The 18,424-nt window shown below is 49.3% G+C and overlaps 3 protein-coding genes across 3 annotated transcripts; all 3 read right to left on the bottom strand.

Moving 5' to 3' along the window:
- Positions 1-5,437: 5,437 nt before the first annotated feature.
- ASPVEDRAFT_30312 (uncharacterized protein) lies at positions 5,438-6,619 on the bottom strand (the record flags this gene model as incomplete). The annotated part of the gene is made up of 1 exon (XM_040810347.1): positions 5,438-6,619. The coding sequence occupies one exon, from the start codon at positions 6,617-6,619 to the stop codon at positions 5,438-5,440; it is 1,182 nt and encodes a 393-aa protein (XP_040669579.1).
- A 1,821-nt stretch (positions 6,620-8,440) lies between these two features.
- On the bottom strand, positions 8,441-11,193 carry ASPVEDRAFT_759249 (uncharacterized protein). Its single transcript, XM_040816321.1, has 4 exons — positions 10,652-11,193; positions 9,756-10,581; positions 8,992-9,701; positions 8,441-8,930 (listed from the first exon to the last, which is right to left on the bottom strand). Exons 1-4 carry the CDS (start codon positions 10,882-10,884, stop codon positions 8,687-8,689), a joined length of 2,013 nt encoding a protein of 670 aa, XP_040669578.1. The 5' UTR covers positions 10,885-11,193; the 3' UTR covers positions 8,441-8,686.
- A 2,836-nt stretch (positions 11,194-14,029) lies between these two features.
- Positions 14,030-17,316, bottom strand: ASPVEDRAFT_54139 (uncharacterized protein; the record flags this gene model as incomplete). The annotated part of the gene is made up of 2 exons (XM_040814887.1): positions 14,030-17,132; positions 17,306-17,316. 2 exons carry the CDS (start codon positions 17,314-17,316, stop codon positions 14,030-14,032), a joined length of 3,114 nt encoding a protein of 1,037 aa, XP_040669577.1.
- Positions 17,317-18,424: the final 1,108 nt, after the last annotated feature.

Genomic DNA, 18,424 nt, shown 5'->3' with positions numbered 1-18,424 from the left:
GATGGGTCCCGGCGTCACGGGCCAAATCGCGGATTTGACCAAGATCGTTGCAAAGGAGCACAGGGTCTTAAGAATTTGGGTTAGTACACAGTATTATATCCGTAGCGCCTAATATAGCAGGGAACTTACAGTTAGGTTGTTTCCAATTCAAAGCAATGCATATATTAGCGTTGTAAGACGTGAACACGACAGATCGCATGAATTCAGGGTTTTTATCGCGTGCTACACGAGCATGGTCGAAAACGACTGTCAAGATAGCGTCGGCGAATGTATTAACGTCTGCCATAGAGGTCATGTTCAAAGATTGTTCCTCCGCAGCTGATGGGTAAAGGATAGAGAGGTTGACATTGACATCAACCGGGAGGTTCCCGAAAACCTCGTGTAGAGATAAGAATGATGCGGCGAGTATTCTATGCGTTAGGGCTATGTCTTGAGAAGCACGTGTCTGCAGAAACTGGAGAATATCTGCTCTGTTAACAGCCTTTTCAGCACCGAGGGCTTGGAATTCAGATAAAGTAAGATGGCAGAGAGGAATATCAATGCCATAGTGTTTCACCGTGTATTGTGGGTGGACCACGGGTATCCTATCCCTTGTGAGTTGTACGAAAAGTTGAATATGGTCTCCCGAAAGACTGGATCCAGTGACCAAGCCACTGTGATCAGATTCACCAGTGCTCGTTGCCTTCCAGTATGTGGCGAAATGGGTGATTTCTAGAGGGTCCCCATGATATGGCTTGATGACTTGGAATCCAAAGCGAAGCTGCCCAATCGATCGTAATCGAGGATCGAAAAGTGGCAAACAACAGGAGCCAGCGCTGGACTTCTCTGCTTTGAATACTGTCGGAAGTGCTACCGTCTTAGCGATCACCTTGGAGCCAAACGTGGGGAAAATCTCAAAGTCCACGGTAAAAGTTTGCAGGGTATCAACATGGAATGAAATCATTCGCGAGTCTTCTTGAATTGGGAGCATCACAGTTCGCGGAATTAATTCGGAAAGTTTCGAAGAAATAGTCAACCGAGCAGCAGGATAGCGCCCAGCTTGGTCAAAGGAAATTGAGCTACCAGGATCGAACAAAATCTGGACGAAAACCTTTTTGTCCAAGAAGTTGTGTCCATATCGTCGGAGTGGAATGATTGGTGGAGGAAGCGATAGGATGGGGATGCCGTCCACCGTTTCCATATCATCGGCCTCTGTTGTAGTTTGCTCCTGCCAGGAAATAGTAGAGTTATGCTCTTGGAGTCTCAAGCCATTCAGAATGTCCAATGGTCGATGGGACTGCTGTGACTCAGTATGGTGAGACCACAGCAAGAGCATGCATTCCAAATGGCCTTCCCAGGCAGCATAGTACATTGCTGCCAGGTCCTTCTCATCCTTAACATCCGCATCTACCCCAAGCTCCAGAAGCGTTCGCAAACAATTGACGCAACCCTCACTGGCAGCATGGAAAAGAGGCGTCCACTGGTAGAGCTTATCTCTTTGGTTAAGATCCGCACCGTGCTGCTTGAGTAATAGCAGAATTTCGGGAGACTGTGAAGCTCGCGCCACCATGTGCTGAGGATAGAGGCCTTCCGCATCGGGGAGGAGCTGGGCCTTCCTTTCTAAAAGCATCTTAACAATGGGGAGTGACCCATGTTGGCATGCCAGATTCAGTGGAATATGATCGGACTCGGATACGGGGTCGATGCGGGAATTATGGCGGAGAAGCTGGTCAGCGCAGTCCAGCTGATTCTTGACAATGCTATGTATCAACGGGGTGAAATTGTCGTGGTCCATCATGTCAACAGTACTAGGATCCGTCTCTAGTAGCTGCTGCACCATCTCCACACGGCCATGTATACAAGCATAGTGAAGGGGTATTCTCCCATAGACATCTGTCCGAGATGCTTGGACACCCGCCTCTAGACCAGCCTTGAAAACGAAATTCCGGCCAGAGATGGCCGCCTCGTGCAGGCAATTCCGCTCGTTGATATCATCCTCAGCAAAAATATCGACCAATTTACTCCCAAGAAGGATGGCAAGGACATCGTCAGAGAATTCGTTGATTGCGGCGAGGAAAGTACGCGTAGCTCGTTCGCGGGAGTCAGGGGACTTTTGCAGCTTGTCTGCCCACTCGCGCAAGGCCTGTAGATTCCCCGCAGTAGCCGACTGCAGAACTTGAAGATCAAGGTCTTCTTCTCCTGAGCCGAAAGGCTGAAGGGCCGTGGTCCGTTCGGCTGAACGAGTCGTATCGAACTGTATATTTTCACCCTCCGCCCAAGCTTCGAGCTCTATTCGGGCGGTAGTCGCCCGATCAGAAAGGTCACGTAAAACATCTCTATTGAAACATGGTTGTACTTCGACGGCGCGGTGAAGATATAGTTCCTTCATGCGAGACTGTCAAGAAAATATGGTAAGCGGGTTGAACGCAAGTAAAGAGAAAAAACTTGAAGGATGAGGGGTGCGTAGATGGACAATAATCCAGACCTTTGACGTTTTGTCCCACTAGATTTCCAAGTTAGCGATATCAAATCCATAGAAAGGAACATAAATCTCCATTTTGACGTACCTTCTTGAGGATCTTTGACATAGCTGTCTCATTGATCTCAACAAATTGCTGTATCGCACACAAAGGGCATGAGAACCGATTCTTCCAACTGACTAAATGCCAACGAGCTCACCTGGAGTTTATTCAAATCGCCATCGAACTGTTGGAGGCCTTCGAGGAGTGCGACAAGGTTTGCTGGAGCTTTAGATTTAGTCACCGTTCGCGACTGCACGACTCGCTTTTTATCAACCAAGGTTTTTAACCGTTGCGAGAACTGTTATTTAGTATTAGAAACAATGTAAGCTCGGACGTATTTAAAGCCTCGAGACAGACCTCGGCTTCTTTCTGTAGGTAGAAAGTATTGACTTTTTCGATTTCGCGCTCCTGGTGGGAAAATTTAGTAAACCTCCGAGCGCGTGGTTCTCTTCTCCAAGGTGCCATACCAGTCGGAAGAAAAACACCTCCTTGTTGGCGCGAAGCGCAGCTTGCGCTTCGGAGGCATTTTGAGGGACGGTCACAGAGCTCTGGGCGGGAATAGTCGGGGTTGCACTCAATTGTTTGATAAGCTGTTTTGTTTGGCATCAGCACAAATGGTAAAGACGGTCTCGAGATGGGCAACTATTGACCTTCTTTAATGCTTTATAATTCACGAAACTCGCGGCATATTCCGGCAGATCAAGCTGCCTGCGCTGGATTTGTTTGCCGAACTTCCTGCATCGGAACGGTCAGTAATCTGCAGCGATTTGCAGTCGATTGCCCCGTAGCTCCAACAAAGATTCTCCCTCTGACGGGATACGTACATGTTGACAGACGCACTTCAAAGGCCAAAGGCTCTTTGCCAGTACCTCAACCCAGATGTAGCTAACCAGGCGGGGGGACCAATGCCCAGTTAATGGCGAATTGAGCGGCAGTCAAAACCGGAAGGCCGTCAATGGGAAGATCCGTAATGGATTCGAAGAGTAGGATTTAAGTAAAAGGAAGAATAAGTAGAGAAGAAAATAAAAGGAGGAGGGGGGGAAAACTAGTGGAAGAGGTGACCGCGAGGATAACCAAACCTACCCCTCGGCGGAGGTGTTTCGACAGAGGGGACGCAAAGTAGTCTCTGGGCAGACAAGCGTGCTGAAGTGGGGCAAAGACAGATGGATAGAGCTGCCAGTAGGTGAAAGACAAGCAGCAGGATCCAGAAGACGTCGTTCTAGAGTTGAGACGTGTGGAGTCCGAGTTGGGATAGGAAGATGACGACTCAAGGGCGCCGATTCCTCGGGCAGCCTACTATACTCCGTCGCACTCAATTAAGTCCAAATGCGGGTATATTTAGTACCCCGAAGTAGGTACTCAGCCGCGCAAGAAGTCCAAGGGCACGTCTTTGATCCCTTGTTCTACAAAAATGGCGATGATATAGGCATGGTATATTCACTGAGATCGAAGTGGCAATGAGCGATGTATAATCTCTTTTTACCTAACCCAACTGGAAGGTATGCTGAAACCGTGCCTAAAGTAAGCTTTGCCTTTCTTTCTTTCTTTTTTTTTTTTGCGTCAGTACAAGCCGAAGCAGGTCATGGCGGGGGACGCTCCAGCAACATACCTAAATGGAAAGTGACCAGGGGATCGTTTCCAAAAGGGACGAATGGCCCGGGAAAAGAGCAAATAGAAATGGCAAACGACGGGCGACAGACATATGGGGAGGACTTGAAAGCAAGTGCTGAGAGGATGTTCATGTCAAGCGGAAGGGAAAGGGTGAGGTGGAGAGCTCTGAGGGAGCTGGCTCCGACCCAATCACCACCACCAACGAGCCCACGTTGCATGCCCTTTGGCCACACTAAAGCTGCAGGCCCTGGATAACAATCCAACCAAAGCCACCTCAATCGCAACGTGCGCTGCCCAAACAAGCCCCCCGATCTGTTGTTGATGTTGGCCGTGGTTCTCCCTCTTGGTTTGTTCTCGCTTCAAACCTTGGGCTGAAGCACCAATTCCTGAAGATGATGTCACCAGTCGCACTTCCATTTTGCAGACATGAGATCAGCTCGTAGCCTCATCGTCAATCTTCGCTGGATGCGGCGTTTTAAGGCCATTCAAGACTGATAAATTGCTAGCGAACCTAGCCTCATGTAGATACCTGACCACTGATAGGCGGGTCAATCTCTTCTTTGCCGACTGAACAATGAAACTGTTATTGGAAAATATATATATATATATATAACTATAACTATACCTGCTCCTGCTCCTCAACCACTTGACTAAGTACGGTAAAACCCCGACCCGAGGATGAATATTCCCACTCCGGCTCCTTTAGCTCCTAAGCTATGAAGTAGAAGACATAGGTCCAAAGTTGCACTTTGTGACGTATATTCGACTTGAAATGTACAGCTTTATTTATTGCCAAACCCGTGCAAGTGAGGGGCTAGGAGAGCCGACCTCCCAGGACGAGGCAATGCATCTAGGCAAGAGGCTGGAACATCAATGACAGAAACCAAAAAAGAAGGGGGAAATGACTGGTTTGATGGGTTAAGAAAGCGGATCTCAAAGCGCTCCTCGCATCTAGCTCAGCCGAAAGAACAGTCGTCAATGTACACACACACACACACACATAGCACACAAAACAGAAAGAAAAGGCAGCAGAGCAGGTTCCACCAAGATAGCGAAGGTAATGTATAGGATGAAAGGGAAAAGAAAATATAAAGATCGCAATATAAATTGGTATCACATTCAAATGGGAGAGAAAGAAAACCACACGAGCCAGACAGACTATCGTGAAATCAGCAAAACCCGAACGCTGGTTCGAAGTTGCGCCGAGCCATGGATTGGCTTCCCAGTCCGATCCAGTTCAAAGATCTGACCGCACAATCAGAGTTGATGTTTAGATCCTCCAGTAAATATATATAAGAAATAAAAATCAGACCTCTACATATTTCTCAGAAATTCTGCGCGATTCCGGCGTTTCCTTGCCGCGGGAACACAGACGGATTCTGGATCTGCGTGTTGCGGCGTGCCTGGACATCCCGAATCACTGGCTGGCCTCCATATGGGTCGCTATACCCCCCATATGGTTGCTGCGCATCGGTATAATCATAGTATGGGCCACCTGGATGTGCGGCAGACATGTGGCTTTCCTCTGAGATATCCGAATGATTTGCAGCAGAATATGCGGATGATGCATTGGATGGGCCACGGTTGATATCGACATTGCGCTGATTAGAGGTAGCAGCGCCAGCGACAGGAGCCGCGCCCAGAATTCCATAGGGTTCGGTCTCACCAAGACCACCATGTCCTTCAGAATATTGAATGGTGCCATCGCTGGGGGTTGCGGCGTGTTGGTAGCCCGGCTGGCTTCCAGCCTCAGACATTGCCAGGCCAACGCCAGCACTGCTTGATAGATTCGTGGACGCTTTACGGCCTGCAGAAGTTGTCCCCCATCCACGATATCCTGAGTTATCGTCTGCACCGCCGCCCATTACGGCGGGCAGTGTTGGGTCACCGTTCGGATTAAACCCGTACTCCTCAACTTCCTTTCTGCGCTCCTCTTCCGCTACCTTCTTTGCTTTGTGTCTCCTCCAGAGCCACAGCCCTAATAGGACAATTATAGCGACAGAAGCGACCGGAACCACAACTGCGACAGCTATCGTACCACCTGCTGACAGTCCGGAGCCACCGCCGTCTGTGTCTGTTGCCGAAGCAGTGGATGATGACCCTATGGTTGAAGCCGCATCTCCATCTGTTATTGTACTGGTAGTTGTCGAACCCGTTACAGTAACGACGGTTGTGGTTGTTTCTGGACTGGTCTCTGCGCTGGAAGTCGACTCATCAGTACTGGAAGTCGGTTCATCAGTAGTAGATGAAGTTGACTCGTCTGTGGTGGTAGTCGTCGTCGCAGTGCTAGTAGGTGTAGGAGACTCTTGGGTCGTTGAGGTGCTTTCGGTTGTTTCCGTAGATGAGGTACTCTCGGTACTGCTTGACGATGTCGGTTCCTCAGATGATGTTGGTGTTTCCGAGGGAGAAGTCGGTTCAGACTCGGTGGGAGTTGGAGATGGCGTATTCTCGGTCGAGTCCGTATCCGAAGTCGCCGTGGCATTCGGTTGCGCTGGGGTTGAAGGCATGATGTCTGAACTTAGTACCGGGTACCTCGTGATGCCCACCCGAAATTTTCTTTTCCCGCAAATCGATTAGATTGAAATCCGGTGTTTGTCCGTGAAAACGGTCGAATGCAAATATCCAAACAAAAGTCAATTAATTACTCGAGATGTAGCCGATGACGACTTTCATCAACTTTCAAAATTCGAATCCCCAATCGAAAAGAAATGAAAAATATAATTAAACGGATAGTATTGGTAGAATGAAGGTCGACGGTTGTTTTTTGTGAACGGTGGCAGGCGTGCAGGTGTAAAGGGCAGCCTTGGCTAACGAGCCGTCAGGGGCAATTTGAGGAATCTCGACCCAGGCGCACCTATTAATGATAATCGAGCCTCACGCAAAGAAAGAGAATATTCTCATATTAAAAAGGGTGGAGAGGCCAAAATATGGTGGCAGGCAAAGAATTGAAGGGACGGAACCGAAGAAAGAGAAAAGAGAAGGGGAGAGAGGGCGAAGAGCGAGTGAGTGAGATGAGATTGAGATTGAGCGGGCGTGAAAGTGGAGAGACCCCAAGAAAAGAACGGTGTCCCAACTCCTCAGCCTGTAATAACAGTGGGCCCAGGCACTGGAAGTCTGACTAGTACGTCGTAGCAGTATTCTTAGCAACAGCTCGTCTTCCCCAAGTCCCAGTGGACAACAGCCTTTTAAACAGAGACAAAATCAAAGAAAGATTATAGATCCCACAGGCCGACCGCATTATAATTATTATTAATTAAAGTCCAGCGAGTTGGTCTGGAATTCTCCATTGGAACTGCGTTGAAACAGCCGCACGCAGTAACTTGGCGTGCTGCGATCGGAAACCCCGTCTTTACAACAGGAGGATCTTTGCAACCAGGTTTCCAATAATTGCTTTGTTGGTATTCCGAATGCGCATCAGGCTGTCCTGCATATCAGTCCCCAAAGAACAGGTGGCGACGGATTCGATGAATTAAGCAGGAATAATGCCACCGAAGCTGGTTGCAGAGAGCTCCCATGTCTCACGACGACGAACGATTATGGATCCAATGAAGCCCAGAGCAGCGACGTTGGCTTCCCGGATTCGGGTTGGGCCCCCCTTTTCAATTCGGCTTAGTCGCCCCTATGGATCCGTGGATGCCGACATTCGTTGATCGTTATTGGATCATCAATTCATAATCTCGATCGTTTGAGTGGGAAAGACAGAGGAAATTCAACCACTTGAAACCCCTGCCCAATGTCATAAAGGCAGGTAAACTAACAGGATAATCTACCATTAACTGCTATGTAGTTATATTGTGAGTTTTGTCAGGATCAGGCTTAAACCGAACCCCAAAAGTTCATATCGAGCAAACCTTGTGATGGAGAGATTCCAGATCCTGTAATCTGTCCCGAAGAATACGATTGCGTTCATAGGCAAGCCAGGATTCGTTGATCGGTCCGCCTACAGTTCCGACTTGTACCGGGCAGCTGAGCCTCGAGCCTCCTTTCAGGTTCCATGGCTGAGCATGGATTGACGCCCTGGAGACCAGCGGTGCAGGTGGCTGTGCTTCCTTCCATCGGTGGCCTCGTATCCCGTATTCCATTTTGCATATGAGCGCAAGAACTACCTGAGGTTTATCATTTCTGCCATATCTTTCTTTTCAATCCGACAATTATCTCAATTGCCATGTGGCATTGAAAACTGATTCTTATCACTGTAAAAACAATATGTTCAATTGCGGTATCCTCACTTTGAGGGTGGCCGAAGGAAATCCCGAGCAGTAAGTAACAAGGGTACATCCTTCAGCAAAAGTACAAAAAGCTGAAACCCCGGTAAAAGACGAGCCTGTTCTGACTTCGTACCAAAAAAATAACAATGATGTGCCGTTTATATCCGACTCCTAATAGCAGAGATACACGAATAGAATGAAATATGACAATAAACAACAGCCTCTTGTATGCCATTTATGCAATGAGCGTGAATAAGTTACCAGTAACCCAGATTTCACAAGAGCAAATCAAACTCGATAGTACAGATCATAACATGGTATGTCAACTCCAGAATACAGTGGGAAGTCGTCATAAGGATTCGATATTTATTGCCGCATATCCCATGTAGGACGAAGGTTCGACATCAAGTCATCCCTGGTACCAACAGTTTCCGGGGGCAGTCGGCTGACACGGTACGCACCAGTGCGGATATTATTCAAATGTGCTGCTGAGACCCCGGTTCGCGTGCTGCGGATGCTACCGGCATCGCTCGCAGTCTCCTGGGTCTTGAAACGAGGTGGGGGAGCAAAATCTAAATTATCAAAAGCGCCTGACTTTCGCAGTTGGTGTCTGTTAAAAATGTTAGTTTTGATCGTGATTAAGCAATTATAGTTGAGATATAGAAACTTACGGGCTAGGCATAGGTGCCAAGTCGTCGAATACCGAAGTAAGAGGGGTGTGTGCTCGAACCATCGGGCTATAAGGCCGTACTCCACCAAGAGGTGTCTCTGGGCGGCCGTCTTTTTGGTCCCTGAAGCTCGAACCCGGAGCAAAATCAATGGCCGTCATAATGGCATCGTCCTTAAGCAAGTGTGGAGTTGGGAGAACGGTAAGAGGGGCTGGCGGAGGGGCTGGCTTGCGCGGCCCTCGAGCACCAGGGAAACGGGCCGATGCCGACGAGAACGCACGCGGGCCTGGTGAATAGAATTGCTCACTATAGCCACCGATCGAACCTGATGCCATATGGCGCGGCCCGCCTTGAAATCGGGGAGGTGCACGCGGCGGAGGAGTCATGGCACGACGGGTCACTGGCTCAGCGTACGGCGCTGGGAATGCGTCATAGTACTCGCCAGTCACTGGATCGTACACATACTCATCCTCATACGGATAGTATTCTGCTTCGTAGTCTTCGTAGTAAGTTTCTCTTTGGCCCGCTTTGCTTTCGTCGAAATACTCCTTGTAGAATGATCGAATACGATTAGCACGTTGCTCGGGGTTATCAGCCGGATCCTCTGGGGGCAATGGGCGTAACCCCATTGTCAGGCGGCGGGTATCACGGCGAGGATCGAGGCTCATGTTAGATTGCTGTGGCGGCTCCTCTGGTAACGGAGGCATCGGAACCTCATGGGTAGGGCCTGACTCTGCCTTCTCAACGTTCACTGCCGGAACCATTTGGTTGGACGACGCCCTTTCGTCTCCATAATCACTAGCGCCATCGCTCGAGGGGAAAGAAATTCGAGGAGTTGGAATTGACGTATCATGCAGCGGGGCAGGGTTGGGTTCGGTGTGGGCAGAAGCTGTATCCCGTAACACAAAATCGAACTCGTGTTCGGGGCGAGAGTTCAACTGTGCTTGTGCACCTGCAGGGGCATTGTCTTCTGTTGGGCTCTCTGTCGCCAACTCATTGATTGACGTCAATCCTGGAACATGAACGGGACTAGGGCTCCTTGGCAAGTTTAATTCAAAACTCGCGTCATGCACTTGGGGTTGGTTCGCTGAGCTGCGCGGACTGGGCTCACTGGGTGCATTGTAGAGAGGTGGGGAAGAGCGTGAGATCCTTTGAGCATTTCCTAGTAGCCCTTGGTTCATGTCGTCGCCATAGGCTCCTCTCCTTGTTGAGCCAGCAATGCTTGCTGTGTCTTCATGGCCTCGTCGCTGGGATCGAATAGAGTGCGTATCAGGTGAAAAGTACTGATGTGCACGTCGGTACTTATCATCGTCCGTCAGAACCGAGCGGGGCAGCGAATTCATTGAGTCCCTTGAGCCTCGCATATCAGGTGGCATCATATACGGGCTATGCCCAATATCAAGAGAAACACCTTTCATATGATTGATACGTGTACCATCCTTCTCATGCATTCCAGGTCTACCGCCGCCAGCCGGTAAATCTAGTCCAAAGTCAAGAGATTTGTGTTTGTCATTGGCATCTTCGTTTCGGAGTTTCTTTAGGTTTCGCCGATGCAGAAAGTACAACACTATAATCGCACAGACAATTGGGATACTGTATACCGATTAGACACAATGGACGGGGAAGATCAAGGTACAGTGGATAAGACGTCGGGAGAACATACACAGCTCCTAGCACTACAGGCAGTACAGTGTTGTTTGTCGTGCTCGTGTTCTTCTCACATCGAGCAGAGTTATCTCCAGGTTCACACCTCTCGGTCGACCCTGACTCTGCCGTAGGCATTGGCGCTCGTTTTACGATGCCCGGAACTTCGGGAATGACAATCGGCTCGAGAGGAGCAGAGTCAGCTTCCGCGTATTGGCCATGGTGGTGTAGGCGCTGATGATGCCGGTGCATGGTCGCCTAGCTTTTGGTAGTTCAGAAACCAGGGTTCAGCATTTACGATGAAAGCCTGACAGCGGCTCGTTGGGCGCCCCGGAACGTCAGTTTTTAAGCGACGAACGAGTTCCCGGGTGCCATGCAAATCCTTCGAAGCCAGAGGGACAGATAACCCAAGCAAAGCAAGAAGAAGAAAAAACAAGAAACCGAGTTCGAGGCCAAGGTGGTTTGGGCGTTTATCTAGGGCAAGGAGTGAACGGAACGGCGAGTTCCAAGAGAACGAGTGGCGGCCACCGGCCACCGGCAGAGACGAAAAAGAGTGGCTAGATATCGAAAGGTCGATATCCGAGAATTTCAGGAAAGAGCGACGGGAAAACGAAGGTGAGGTGGAAGAGGAAGAGAGGAGAGAGGTGGGTGAGGAGAGAGAACCTGCCTGGACGAGTGACTTTGGAGCGAGCGACCAGGGCAGCGCCCCATTGGGGGACTAGTCGGAGATACTAGTACGACTCGGTAGTGGTCTAGATGAGTGATCCTTCTGTCTGAGGGAAGCAAAATGGGCTGTGAGTTGTTGATGTTTAGCGCTTGTGGGGGCCGTAGATTGGGCCTTTGCTTCTGTAAGGACGTGACGCGCTTTTTATCATGGCCTTCTTTTTTGCTTTGATTGGATTTTAAGACAGGGTGAACCACTGTTTTCGCTCCATCTGTTCAGGGTTCGAAGCTTCTCATGCCGCCATGCAAAAAGGGTGAATGAACCCTTGGTTTGGCTTCTAAATTGGTTAACCCCTGAGCTGGTGACAGGGCCATCCGTCGATAAATGAAGTACCGAGCAATAATAATGGAACAACTGGGTCCACCGACTTCCCCTCTGCGCACCCAAGCCCTGAGCAATTTTGACGGTTTCCTTGAGAAAGAAGAAACTATTATGAGCGACGCCGGGGTCTCGATATGGCCAGCGGTCTGCGCCTGTTGAGTCCTTCTGCTCTTCTGTAACATTCTTTTTCTTTTTCTCTTTGCCACAGCTGGTCCCTTGATGCAGGAAGAAGCAAGGCGCTAAGGCCTCAAACCCATTCCCGTCCCCTGAAAGCCGAGTCCCATAAATGGTCTAGCGTCAGGAACCACCAATCCTTCCATTCCTTCGATGACGGAGCGCCGCCACGCCCATCTTAACTGATCTTGTCATTCGACAAAGATTCCAGGTCAACTTTGTTCGCCAACCCCTCCGGCAATCTCCTGCGTGTTCGACACCAGATACAGTCTACGTCGGTAGAGAATTTTCTATATATAACTTGCAATAAGAATAAATTAGCGCGTGGGTCTGATATTTTGTTCAAGCAAGCAGAACTTGGGGTGGAATATTCACTGCAGCCTCGCAGAGATGCCTCAATTGTCGCGTGTCTTGGCTCCTCATTCTGATGCAATTCAATTAAGCCCGAGACATTAGCGTACCTCACTTTTTCTTCAATAAGACTTGTTCCATGTGCTGGACATGATCTCGGTGTACGCCGTATTAGCTCGTCAACAACAATCAAGGGACTGATAGAGAAGGCTTCAAAGCAGCTGCCTAGCTAAAGGGCCTGGATACTGGAGAGCACCTTATTCTCGTTCTCGCACCCGCATCAAACCCCCACTTTAGGCAACATGGCTAAACCCGATGGTCTTCCTGTCAATAGTATCAAGAGCACGCTGGTAGCTCCAAAATGTTCTCACCGAGTCCGTCAATACTATGCTCTCACCTCTCGGGGGATGGCACGGCTTATCAACATGGATACTTAGTAACTACTCAGTGCGCCATATATTTTTCAACCGCCCATGCTACTAGGTATCCTAAAGGAAACCAGATATCAGCCGGAGTTACATTTGAGTTAGTAAATAAACACACTCGAACCATTACCCAGTATGCTTTCCATGTGGTTCCTGTGGCAGAGTTGCTTAATAACAGTACAATCAATGCGGGTGCTTTTTAACCAGATGGTGGAGTATAACTCGTGGGGTAATACCACTCGCCCATAAAACACCAGCTAGTATTTACCCGTCCTTAGATATTGCCTATATGCTAGCACGTCTCTATCTGGTTGCTGTTCTCCAACGCCATTTGACATTAGAGTCCGCTAAAAGAACAGATTCGCAGCCAAATACACCAACATTGCGAAGTCCCGTGACGGGGATTACAGCCATGCCGGCACGTTGGTGATAGATTAGTAGCTTGACATTACAGCATTGGTTCTACTTGTGATAGTTATTGAAAGGGTCCCGATTCTTTGCTTATGACATACATTCCTTATGACATAACTAGTTGGTTGTTGGTTATATATAATGCATTGGCTCAACAGCCTTGAGCCACCGCTTTTATATTATGCGTCTAATAATAACTGGTTAGTTAGTAACTACCTTATCAGTAATTGGAGTTGTACCTACTTTTCCCTCAAGGGACACACTTTTTTTTTGGACATTTGTGCAACGCGAGACTGCTGCCACCCATTTCGAATAGGACGCCTACTTGAAACCATTATCGTGGATAGTTACTTTAGAGGATATAATCGTTGTTTATGTCGTCGCATACAATAACGGTCATTACACGTAGCCTTAATACTACCTACTCTATTTAAGGCAAGCCCGGCGACAATGCCTTGGAAACTAGAATTGTAGGCAGAAGTTCTCAAGCATTGAGGCACATAAGCCATGGACACAGTCGTCTCATTTTATTTCCTCTTTTTCTTGCTTTATCATGCACCATTAAACCTTAGCATCCGTCACATCCATAATACACCAGTTAAAAGTCAAAAAGAAAAAGAAAAAAAGAATGATAACACCAACACGACAAGACGATCACAAGAGCCTCCCAAGGTACACAAGATAAAGCCACTGTGGGATGAAGAATATACACCAACATGATCAATTGTACAAAAAAGAAAAACGGGATTTGTGTGCAGAAGAAAAGACACGTAAAAGAGCCCCCACACCACTGCAAGGAGAATCAAAACTGAGATGTAAAAGGGGTTGATGGGTAGGAAATCGACGAAAGGAAGGCGTTTTATTAGATATTGTCGGTCATGTCGTCCCATATACTCGGATGAGTCATTAAACTTTTGAAGGCTGTACAATTAGACATTGAGAGAAAGGGTATAAAGCTGGTATCAAGTGAAACGTGAAAAAATGAGACGTTTCAACTAATGCAGGACGCTTCAAACTTCGAAAAGCCATCATGAGAATGATGTTCGAATATGCGACTGAACGGTGGATGCGAGGGATGTGTGTTTTCTTCGAAACCATTAGGAACCCCTTCTGCCTTTCGAACCACTTCTTTTAGCGCACGAGTCACAACGCCAGCACGAACGACAAGATCGCGGAGAGACTGCGTGTCGAAGGGAAGCTTCTTCGACCGTGGAAACTGAGAGCTACGGGTGGGGTCGTGGGATAAACGCTGTTGATAGATCAGATCCAGGACCGAATTTGCTTTGTTGGACGACACCGTCTGCTCTGGATAGGGAGATGTTGTCGGGCGCGTGCCTGGATTTTCGGAAATTGAAGCCCTCCAAGAATCTCCACTAACACGCTTCCAAGGGTCGTTCGATTGGGACGATTCTCCCTCAGACTCATCGAAGCTGAAGGTGAGTGAAGGAGACCTAGGCGGTGATTGGTTGTTATCATCATCGTCGATTGTTGCTAGATCGACAATCCCCTCTGCTTCTTTCCAAAGTTCGTTTGATGGGCCCCGAACAATGTCCAAAAAGCTGGCTTGGTGCCGTAATCGCCTCAGCTCTTCAACCAACAAAGTTAACTCCTGAACCTGTCCGAACTGCCCATGAAGACTAGCTTGACGCTCCATAATCGCCTGAGGTACTATGACGCTCCGTTGGCTAACATTCTTTCTTGGGTTGTTGCTTTCGTCTAAGGAACTTTCATCTTTGTCCTTGTCCTTGTCCTTGTCCTCGAACTCGAACTCGAAGTCACTGTCCCAGTCTTCACTGACCCCCTTACTGCCTAAACCCCAGGTCCCAAATTTGCCCGACGGCTGCCTTGACTCATTGGATACCATTGGTTCTCTAGCAACAGGGACGCTCTGGCTGCGATAATGAAGGGTACTGGGTTGTTTCCGTCCGGATGCACGACTACCACGTATACCAGGCCCATGTTTCCCATGGACCGTTCGTGGACGCCCATCAGGCCCCGTGCCTTCGCGATCAGGTTTTGATTGTTCAGACCAGTCGAAGATGTTCATCCGTAGAGATGTATCATGAGCTTCTTCAGTGACCCCATTCAATCCACACTCGACGGTTTCTCTTAGGGGAATATGGTTACCTTGAGTGGCCGAGGAGTATTGTCCACAATCTTGGTCACTGGTGTTACCCGGAGCGAGAGCATCAAATTTTGGGAGCGTCAGAGAAGAGTGGATGGTTTTATCTCCAGGTAGCGAAGCTATTACGCTTCGCGAATCATCGTCGTCGCTCAAGTCAGATGGGAAAAATATTTCGCTGTCTCCTTCAGGAGCGTCCACAATATTTTGAGCCGCTGGTATCAAAATGGAGACCCCAGGCGCTTCTCTCGCTTCTTCTCCCACAATAGAATCGAGGTGCCGGTTTTTTGAAGGGGTGAGAGAGTTGGCTGAGACGATGCCGTTTGACACCGTGGATAGCCCGTCATTAGTTCCTGAAGGCAGTGTCCGGTCGAAGATCGTTTCTATCCGAGGAGACTGGAAACAAGTACTGTCGGTCGTTATATGAGTGCGAATGGAGTCAAATGCGGTATCGCTCATGAAGTCAGTTTCGTCCTCATCGCCAGAAGTAAAGACACGAGTGTCATCAGAGCCTAAGATAGTTGATGCCGGGTCAGAAGCGGCAACTGAATGGCGCTTAGGGCGTCGACGGATCGAACCGTATAACGAAGACAAAGCTGATCCGTCCGTTGAGCCACGATGTCCGTTGTCGCGATACCGATGCTGGCCTAGATCATTGGTGCACTCTTTGTGATATGGTGAGGGGACTTTCGATTGTGACCCCATAATCCCCGAAGTGAACAAAGCTGGAAGTCCACTGTTTGACGTCGTCGGTGGCCGCCTGAAGACAGTCGGATCTGTAATGTTACGCCTCCCGGGCGCTCGGGGTGACATCCAGATAGCTCCTTCCATATTTGCTAAATTTGGCAGAGGGGTCGACACCGCTCTCCTTTTGGGCCCAGTGAACGAGCCATTGCGAAAAATCCTAACGCCTAACGGAGCCGGTGTTTCCATATGGGATTTCGGACAGGTTTCTTCAGGTGACGGGTTAGAGGTCTGCTTCTCTGCCTCCGTTGAATGCGTCTCTAGTTGCTGTGGTGGAGCACCATCCGCAATGAAAGGATTGCGAAACTCAACTGGTGGAGTCACGGCGGATGTTTTTGATAAGGCTTCTGAGGCGACTTCCTTCTGGATGATAGCGGTCGCGAGAACAAGAGTCGGGGAGACATTAGGCTGCGGAAGGATTCTCCGCACGGCCTGTTCCTTAGGTTTTGTTGATGTTGAAAACCTGCGGTCGAGTCGCTCGCGCGATGCGTCGGAGCTCGGAGTAATGAAGGGTTGCCAGGGCTCTTTTTCCGAGGGCGGGTTGCCAAAACTGGGCTCGACTAGAGGACTCAGTGCTAAACTGGGTTCGAAGCTCAAGCTGTGAGCCGGCCTGTGTTTGAAAGTTTCGGATCGTTGATAACTTGTTGCTGGTCGGCGGAGCCCATTAGGTATTAGAGGCGAAGATACGGCGTGGACAAATAAAGGATTGCCATTTGAATGATGAGACTTCGGCCGTTTGACGAGTTTGTTGGGCGTTCTGCGTTGGCTGGAAAGACGAGAGGGGGCTGGGCTAGCTGGCTCCGGAAAAGACAGTGAATCCGGGCTCTGGAGAGAGAAACGCTTCTCTGGCTGGAACGATAGTCGCCGTAACCAAGAGGAAGACGGTCGTCGGTCATGAGAAGACGCCGGTGGATTTTCATCAGTCCGTACTGGGGGGATGGTCAAGGTCTGACCACGGCGCCGTAGCCTTACACCTGCGAACGATGTTTTTCTGGGCGATGCAATGCCATTTCCAGCCTGTTCTGTGCAAAGTGTTGCATTTTCTTGTGTTTTCGAGAAGTTCGCAGCTGCCGGAGACTGTAACTGCGTCGTCGCAAACGTTTCTGAAGGTCTTGTGTCGGAGGTATTCGTTGCCAACGAGGGAGTGTGTTGTATATGGGTCGGTTCTACAGATTGGGTTTGTTCGACGCGACCGAGCGCAAAGCCGGTGGCCGCAATGCCGACAGTGCTGACCGCACAGAGCTGAAATTTGAATTAGCTACTATAGAATGCAAGCATAGGAGGGGAAGTAAATCGAGGCTTGTGAGCTCACAGCAGTGCGAAGAGCGCAACAATTGGAGGCGGGGAAAGAGAGCGGAGAACTTTGTTTTTGGGGGGGAATTAGAAAACTAATCAACTCACCGTTGATACATGTTCCATTCTCAGAAAAGGCTGAGAACAGTATCAAGTACCATGAGGCTTAAATTAGGGACACATCGATAGGAGGTGGAGGGTGGAGTTGGCATCCCATCTGCATTGTCATGCACGAGCAAGTTCAGGTGGCTGGACACATCGAGAAAGAGAGGAGTATTTGGTTGATGGGCCTGGCGACGAGCCTTCTCGAACGGAAACAATAAAGCCAGTGGGCAACGTTAAGATGGTTATCACTGAAGTTTTGTCGATATCGAACACTCTGAATGTCGCGAAACTGGGAGTGCGAAACCGGCGTGTTTTTGGGATGAGGGGGGAAAGATTGAGAGCTCAGCTTGGTTGGTTGGAGCTTGCAGAGGCGAAAGGAATGATCCGAAAAGAATGTCGGGTACGAGAAGGAATGGGAGGGGACAGATGACACCAAATGACACCGACAGGGTCGGAAAGAGATCGCTGGCGGCCTTTCTGACCCTTTGTGCCGGCGAGCGAAAGGGAAGAGGAGGAAAGAAACCGAGTTGAAAGTGTCAGCTAGAGATCAGTGGGAAAGGAACTGAGAAGCGGAATAAGCATAGAAGTAATATCAAATCAACAAAGCCGCAGGGTGGGACTTGGTGCCCATGAATGCTGTCCAGTCGTCTGCTTCAGAAGAAAGGAACACTGACTAGAGGAATGGAGCACGCTAGGAGTTCCAGTTCCCACCCCCAGCCAGAGTCTAGAGGACTCGATCTCGGTGATACCGGCCTTGATTGAAGCCTCACAGGAGCAAGATGAGATTGTCCAGGAGGCACGACTCGTGTGCCGAATTATTGGCAAACAAGGCGCCTGGTTTGGTATCAAAGCTGCCTGTGGGGTATCTAGACTCGAGGAGCTGCCCGATAACTACAAGCTACGAGTGCAGATATTGCTGATTGCTATCCTATCGATTAAGCTCTACTCATGACTACTCAAGAGATGCGATCGGTCGACACTCGACCAGGACTCGGGCTCCAGACTTGACTGGTTGCTTGCCGAGGAAGTACCACTCCTACCTCAATCCAGGCAGCAAATTGACCGAGTTGACCTTCCAGACAGGGCAATCCCTGACAGCTCACCCTTTGGTGGGCGGGCCAC

Source organism: Aspergillus versicolor, assembly GCF_001890125.1.
Source record: "Aspergillus versicolor CBS 583.65 unplaced genomic scaffold ASPVEscaffold_6, whole genome shotgun sequence".
Classification (NCBI taxonomy): Eukaryota; Fungi; Ascomycota; class Eurotiomycetes; order Eurotiales; family Aspergillaceae; genus Aspergillus; species Aspergillus versicolor.
The sequence above is the reverse complement of the archived record's forward strand: the minus strand, read 5'-3'. Positions and strand labels throughout refer to the sequence as shown.

Coding starts and splice junctions, on each gene's coding strand:
- ASPVEDRAFT_759249 (XM_040816321.1), bottom strand. CDS start 10,884: ATGCACCGGCATCATCAGCGCCTACACCACCATGGCCAATACGCGGAA. Junction 10,582..10,651: donor CCTGTAGTGCTAGGAGCTGT/GTATGTTCTCCC, acceptor ATCGGTATACAG/TATCCCAATTGTCTGTGCGA. Junction 8,931..8,991: donor TTGGCACCTATGCCTAGCCC/GTAAGTTTCTAT, acceptor CATTTTTAACAG/ACACCAACTGCGAAAGTCAG.